This window comes from Chiroxiphia lanceolata, chromosome 7 (assembly GCF_009829145.1).
Source record: "Chiroxiphia lanceolata isolate bChiLan1 chromosome 7, bChiLan1.pri, whole genome shotgun sequence".
NCBI lineage: Eukaryota > Metazoa > Chordata > Aves > Passeriformes > Pipridae > Chiroxiphia > Chiroxiphia lanceolata.
The window spans coordinates 32,990,955-32,998,707 of NC_045643.1; the positions used below are offsets into that span (position 1 = coordinate 32,990,955).

The window sequence follows — 7,753 nt, forward strand, 5'->3', positions numbered from 1 at the left end:
AATGTACTTGATCTAGGATATAATATAGCATTTTCTTTTCTTTTTAGCGAGGAAGGATGAAAACTGTACCAAACTCCTATAAACTCCAGTGTGATTTAGATCATGTGCTTTGCTTTTCAGGCATAACATTGAATGTCTCACCATGGAGTCTGCAAATGATATTCTGGTCCCCTCTTTTGATGCAAGAAGGAAGCACTGTGTTTTCCAAGGTGACCTGCTACTGTTCAGCTGTGCTGGATCCCACCCCACCCACAGAAGGATCTGCCCCTGCAGAGACTATATCAAGGGGCAGGTCGCTCTTTGCAAAGACTGCCTATAGCAGCAGCAGGGCTGCTTTGAGTTGGGGACAAAATGTAAGTAGTTTGGAGAGGAGCTACTTATTACTTCCTGCACTTTTGTCCAGGTTTTTTCGCTGCAGGCAGAGCTATCATTGCTGGGCAGAATTGTCTTCTAAGAGAGGAGGGATTCATAATAGACAGCTCACTGATCTGTTTTTCCTGTAAGGACATTTGCAGTGTAACTCTTCAGACTCCTTCACCTGTTTGCAAAGAGAAACAAGTTTCATGTTCGACAGTGATTTGAAGATGACGGCGCAGAATAGTTTGTAGAAAATTTCCAGACCCATCAAATTTCTGGTTTTGTTGTTTGGGTGAAGTATTTTCTATTTTTTAATGAGTTAGGACATCCCTCATCATGATTAGCTGAAGTATTTAAACTTCATTCCAGTAGAAAATTGAAAAAAGTGTGCTTGAGGGAGGGGGGTGCCAGGGAGGAAGGACTAACATTTTATTCTAGGTGCACTGGTTTGGGTACAGCTTTAGCTTGAATGGCTACAAAGTGGTTTACTTCACAAAAACTTGGAATTACAAGAGAGGTCTGTACCCTATTATTGGGTTATTTGGGCCCAGTTCTGGTTTTTTTCCTTTTGTTTTTTTTTTTATTGAATCTTTGTATACAACAAGGTATTGTCTGCATCACAGCTGCTGCATCAGAGCAGTCTAAACAGAGTGTAACGAATGAGCAAACAGGCAGTTGACAGCATGTGACACATCTTGGTGACTGGATAACTGCAAGGGCTGTGGCATTCTTCAGTGTGGAAAAGCTACAAAAACATACTGCCATTTTTGGAATGGACTCATCACAGTTTACTGGTCCCATTTAGAGAGTAAATCCTCGGAATTTGCCCATGCTTCTGTTGTAGTCTGTCTACTAGAAATACTGTGTGAAGCAAAAAGTATTCAGCATATTGGAGCAATATTATTGTTAGAACCTCATTTTGCTACGGCTTCCAGTAGTTAAAGTGTTGCTGAATGACATAGAAAGGTAAAACTAAGCTAACTATAATTATTGTATGGTAGAAATGTAAAATGTCTTCATAACTAGCTCGGTTTTTAAAGAGAAATTTTTTCTGAAGAATAAGTAAGAGGAAACAAAGTACTGCAAAGAAAAGCATTGATCGGTCTTGTGGGTTCCTTGATTGATTTTCTAGTTTTAGGGGCTTGTTTGTTTCCTTTTTCTTTTTTGTTTTTTTTTATCAAGCACACCAATTACAAATTTAGGGGAAAAAAACAATTCAAGAGTTTAGAATTCAAATCAAACTTCAGTTTTTTAGAGCAGCAAGTTAACTCTTCTTAACTGCCTTCTTTTTATAGAAGTAATTTTTGTTATTTTCAGCAGAAGGTGACGTGCTTGACAGCACCATTTGTAGTCAGGAAATTATGTGCTAAGATTAGTGAGAAACAAATCTGCAGTGTCTGCAGGTTTGCAACTGGGACATGCTCTCACTATGCTGGAAAAAACCCTCAAATCAAGACAAACATTTTTTTCATAAAGATTAACCAGCGTCATCAGGTAATCATGAAAAGTATAGATACTTTACATTTTCCTTTCTTGGATATATCTGGTTGGTTCAGATTGTTTTTGTAAGTGGCATTAATTATCTGTGTGGGAATACTGATGGGTCTAGCGACCTACCAAAGATCAAGCAAGGCAGATGCTATTTCACCTTGGATAAATTCTCCAGCCCAATATACATTTAAAGTTGCAATTTGAAAGCAATGAATGAGCCTTTTCAAGCCTCTGGTTTCCTGCCTCAGCACTCCTGACAGTGTTACCCTGTAACACTGCATAACATCCCTCTGGACTACACAGGAGCCTAATCCTGGGGGATTGTCGAGTATAGGAAAAGGGTCTGTGGGAGCTGTTGAACAGCAGGGCCACCAGGATCTGGGTTTGATGGTGGGAAAATCTACTGTATTTTAGAGTAATTTTTCAGAAACAGAACAGCTGGGTTCTTTAATGGGAGGCAAAGTTTTTATATGAAAAGAAAACAAATGCAAACCAGTATGAAAATCCTTCCTGCTGCCATAGCTCAGCATTTGCTTCAGTCAGCACAAATGTATATTGCAAAAGTTTGCGATAGTTTTACTACCCTGGCAAAGCTGGGGGAGGATGATTGGAAATGGGTCTGAGCAGGCGCAACAATGAATTCTGTATTTATACGAAATATCCCCTGCCTACCTGTGCATATCTGTGCAACTAGAAAAGCCTGAGTATCTAAGTCTATGTACTTCCAGCTGGTGCCAAAAGTAAAGGCAATAGTAGGACTTGTCTTTGCCAGTTCAGCCTGAGGTTCTTCAGGCAGGAATTTAGTTTGGACTGAGATATCACAGAACTATATCGGAAACAAAGATTTGTGCGTGCGCACCTGAAGAATGCAAAACGTGGGTTTTGCTGTAGTGTAATTCTTTGCTGTAAATACATATTTGCTTGTTCCCCCCTTGCTGTATGGCCCCCATGACACACTGCATTTGATTTTGCCTCTAAACCTTTAAAGATGGGAGGGGTTTGGTATTTGTTATTATAAGATTTTCTGGTCTAGTGCTTTGCTCAATGCTAAGTTTGCCTTTACCACAGCAGGGAGAGTTTATTCTAAGCTCTGTTTTTCCATGCTGTAGCACTGTTTCTAGTCTGCTGAACTGAATTACTGCATTCTGGCAAAAATGAAACAGCAGCACCGATGCCGCTTGCATTTCAGCCAGGGACACAACATCCGAATTGGCTTCAGAGTCACTTGTCTCTGATCCGATTTCCACTGAAACCTGTAGAGAAGATTCATTAATCTTAAAGGAAAAAGAATCAAGACCTACAGCTTCAGTCTAAATTTCTATAAAAGGAGTCTATCATGTGAAAACTGTAAGTGCATAAACTTTGCAAGCATTGCTCACTCAACTCCGTTCAGCACTCCCATCGCACAGCGTGTTCCTTCATGCAGTGGTAGATAAGTGAATCCTTCTGCAGATAAGCACTCAGGCAAATCCACGTGGGACTATTTAAAAGTCTGAGTAATTTACAAAAACCTATAATATATATCCACATTTCAGGATAGCGGGCAGCCTTCTGTCCAGGTTCCATAAGTATTTTCTTTCCTAATTAAAGAATAAAGGTGTAGTCCAATTCTTGCACTTAAACAAGGAAGTTAGAGATGGGACTGTGCTGCTGTTGTCAGTCTGAGAGTAAAGCTTGCAGCTTCCTTTGCTCAGAAGCCAGGTTTTTGCATGACTGCATTTGAATATATTGATCTGTGATTGATGGGGAAAAAAATGTCAAAAATTGAATACAAAACCATTTTACAAGCTTTTAAACATATCTCTCATATCAAGACATTCTTTGTTTTAAAATTTTGTATTTTTGTATGTGACCTAGTTTTTTTTCAAAAATCTTGTTCCTACGGGATTAGAAAACTTGAGAGAAGCATTTACATATTTATTAAAATTAACATAAAAGGCTTGCCTTTGAAAGGTAAAGTTGGTAAATACACACTGTTTAAAAATGCCAATAAAAACCTCATTTATTTCATATATGCAAGTTGATTTGCACATGTATAGAGTTGCTTTTTGCATTTTTTGCTTAGTTTCTATGTTTCTTTTTGTAAGTTATAGTTGCAGCAGTGTGTTTGCTTGTTTATATCAGATTATGTTTCTACAAATATTTAATGTTTATGTGCCTTTTTTTACTTTCTTTGGGGTTTGGATGTGTGTTTGGAATATGGACACTGTCTGAACAAGTATAATGGAACACTAATTCCAGGTAAATAGTGCTAATGAATCTACAAGTTAGAGTTGTGAATTTTGAGTATTTTTAAGTAGTGGAGAAATCTGTTCTAAAACTGTTAAGGGTTAATAAGATAAAAGATACTATAATAATTCTTGCAAAATATTGCTTCTGCAAGCAGAATGCAATTTACTGAGTATCTGTGATTTGGCATGAGAGCTCCTGCTGGGACGGGATGTCTGTTCAATGACCAGGGAGCAAAGGAAAGCCATTAACATTCCCCAAGGAGACAATGCTAACAGAAAACCTCCAGAAACAGCCACAGCTGATTTGATGAGCAGGAAAATTGAAAATCCACATTGAAGTCTGTGAGGCGTTGATTTTTCAGATGAAGATGTCTCGGCATGGACGTGCAGGGGGTGATTCCTGATGCCACCAGAGAGTACAGTCCTTTTATCATACCTGAATTTACAGCTCTCAGGGGGGAGGAAACTCTGGCTATTCAGCTTATTGCAGATGTCTTTTCTTTTTAATGCTACTACTTTGTATTTTGCAAAACAGCTGCTGATCAGGTTTCATGGATCAGCTGGAATGGAGTTGTAGCCAGAGCCAGGACTCTTGTGTTTTCCCAGCTCCACTCTGCTCCCAGCTACTTGTGCCAGGTTTTGCAACTTGCTGATTGCCAAGGTTCAGACTTGTTGAAGGTTTCTCTTGATATCATCAGCCCCAATCAGGTTGTGAGTTGATGTCTTCTCATTTAGTCATGTTGTTCTCCTGTCCTCTAAAATCCTAGTCATCATCTCCAGTTTGTCCTTGATATGAAGACATGCCCTCCCCTCTCAGGAACAAGTGGCCCATCTAAATTGCAAAGGTGATTTATGAGTTTGTAGCACTTTTCACATAAACAAAATCCAAATTGCTTTCTCAGGTATGTCTTTTGCTCACAGTGCATTTCAGGACCAGATTTTGCTAGTAAATTAAATTAAATGGGATGAATCAGGCTGGATACAATCTCATCCAAGTCTAATTAACTTCATGACTCCCACTGCTTCAGTGATAGCACAACTCCTCCATTAACATTTCTTAAAATTAAAAAAGCAGCCCTCTCTTTTTAATAAAGATACAGCACTGTATCTTACATGATAAAGACCAAACACTTGCAGGGTATATTACACACATATCAGCAGCCAGTTTTGCTCGCTGTCACAGCATATCAGCTCTGGCTAAGTTGATGTTACTGATTATTAAAGTAATCAGTAGTAAAGTTTATCACTAAAGTGTCAGTTGAAAATTTGGTTAAATCACTGTTCAAGCCGCAGTTAGGAGTCAGAGGAATGGCCTGTTTGTTGTTTGTTTATTTTTAAAGAGATCAGGAGTTATCAGTTTGCAATTTCAGTCTTTTTTCCAGGGGTGCTAACATTTGGCATGGCTGTTTCTTTGTGGTGTTTGCCCTACAGCTGCTATGCCTTCAGCTTCTGACTTTTGATCTCTTTCCATTTGTAGTTCTCCTTTGGTCCCATCATTTTAGGGATCACTGTAAAGTCCAGGAGAATAATGCACTGACAGATGTATGTTTTCATTCAGGCTGAAAAGCCCAGGGACAGATACAATTTCATTGAGATTTGCTTTAATAATATTGCTGTAAAGGTAACATCAAAGCATACTGTTTTATGGGCAGTGACTTTAAATCTTATCTTCATATTTTTAAGCAGCTCTGTAGTTTTTTTTTTTTAAATTAGTTTGTAATTTCCAAATATTATATTTAAATTAAATGTGTAAACAGCAACTCCATGTATCAAGTGTAAAATGTTTACTGTAGGAATGTGTTGAAAATACCAGAGGCTGAACCCCAGAGTGCCTCAGATGTGCAGCATCATTTGTGTTCTTTCTTCCAGGGAAAAGCAACAAAGTGCAACCATCGCTGATGTGCCTTGCACATTGGAACTCACCCATTTTTGTAGGTGTAATCCTTTTCATATCCATTAATTATGAACATGCAGTGGTATGTCTTATTTCAGCAGACCTCTCTCAACAACATTAAGCCACCTGTTTATTAAACGGGAAATAAAACCAGATCCTCAAAGTTTTGATAGAATCAGTAATAACTCCACCATCAACACACAGAAACTGCATTAAAAAGCATTAGTTGTATTTAAGTGAGTGAAACCCTTCTCTCTGCTGGCAAGATCAGTGCAGGTGCCATTTACTTAGGTGGGCTGTGCATGGGACCAGAATTTGTCACCTCATGTAAGGGCTCGCAGGACTGGAGCACTGAGGACCTGCTATCCCCACATTTCACAGCCACCAAAACGCACGGCTGCTTCTTGCGCAGGAGAACGCGTCGGTCTGAGCTGAGCTGTCACTGCAAATACCAGCCCTGGGTCAGTGCCTGCGTCCTGCAGGAGCCCCCAAAGTCCTTGGCTTTAAGGAGAGCATGTAAATAACTCCCTGGTGTTTCCTGGAGCCATGCAGGCGCTCGGCAAAGCGCATGCAACGCAACCTGGCTCTGATTCCAGCAGCTGCAGAGTAGTCTGAAGTATCAAATACGTACACGATAAATCAAGTTAAATTGCTGTCTGAGGGAAGTTAATTTTAATAGGGTTATACCCAGAACTAATTTGTCATGTTCATTAACAGGTCTGTTGCAGTACAGTGACGGTGAAAACAATTTTTAAGGAGTCATGGGTTTATTTGGTTTTTTTGCAAGGAATGCAGCAGAGGAGGAGGAAATGGCAGTTTTTACCAAAGGAAAAATGAGTAAGTTTTATGAGGAAAGGTACCCTGAAAATTATAAGAGAGCTAAAAGAAAAATATAAGGGAATCTTTACAAAGCTAATTTGGGCTTTGGGAAGTTGATCCCCCTGAGCTTGCTGGGCTGACTGCTGAGGGAAGATCCTTCATAGGGCAATTTTGGGCAGCTCTTTGGGTTTTGATCTGCATCATTTCCTGGAGGAGTCTCCCTCTCCACTGGTGAAGGGGGTCAGTGTCTGAATAAGCCTTGTAGCACTGTAAATTAACAAAAATCCCTACTGAAATCACTGAAAGTAAAATACTGCTTTTTGCAGACAATAATTTGGAGTCAATGAGGGTTTTTAAATGTACACGAGAACTTCAGGGTCAGGCTCGTACTATGGGGTGTTTGGTTTGAATTCTCCCCTAACAGGTTGATCCTTTGTTTTATTTCAATGGTTGTGTTCCACTATATTACGTTCAAGCAGCTGGATTCAAACAGAACAGAACGCAGTGGTTCAGATACTGCCAAGTCACTGGGGTTCAATAGGATGGGATTTTTTTTCTTTTTTTTTTTTTTTTTTAGAACAGTAAATGTCTGTACTTTAATGGCATAGAAAAATGCTTTGTTTTCACTGTTGTAGAAAAAAACTAGGGAGAATTTATTTTTCAATAAACTTTTTTCTTGTGTGATTTGGATTTATGATTGCTTTGTGCTTAAATGGGAACTCCATGAACTGCCTTTTATCCCAAATTGCATTTGTGTGGCTTCTCTTCCAGCTCTGCAACTGGGCATTTCTGTTGCTGCCCCACCTCTGCAGAGCTCCCACACACATCTTATCCACAGGAACAACAGGTGAGTAATTACCTGGTTGCTTTGTTTTGTTTTAAACCTGAGCTGGATAATGGATTTACATCAAGCCTCCTTTAGTGAGGGCAGTTTTGCCACAGCAGTAGTTAGGAATTCATG

The 7,753-nt window shown here is 39.4% G+C and overlaps 1 protein-coding gene across 1 annotated transcript in view; it reads left to right on the plus strand.

Annotated features, from left to right (window-relative positions):
- Positions 1 to 7,482, plus strand: part of MGAT5 (alpha-1,6-mannosylglycoprotein 6-beta-N-acetylglucosaminyltransferase) — a 121,004-nt gene extending 113,522 nt beyond the window's left edge. The window contains exon 17 of the mRNA XM_032692864.1: positions 121 to 7,482. Coding sequence (XP_032548755.1) covers positions 121 to 319 — 199 coding nt within the window. The 3' untranslated portion in view covers positions 320 to 7,482. The remainder of the gene's footprint in view (positions 1 to 120) is intronic.
- Positions 7,483 to 7,753: the final 271 nt, after the last annotated feature.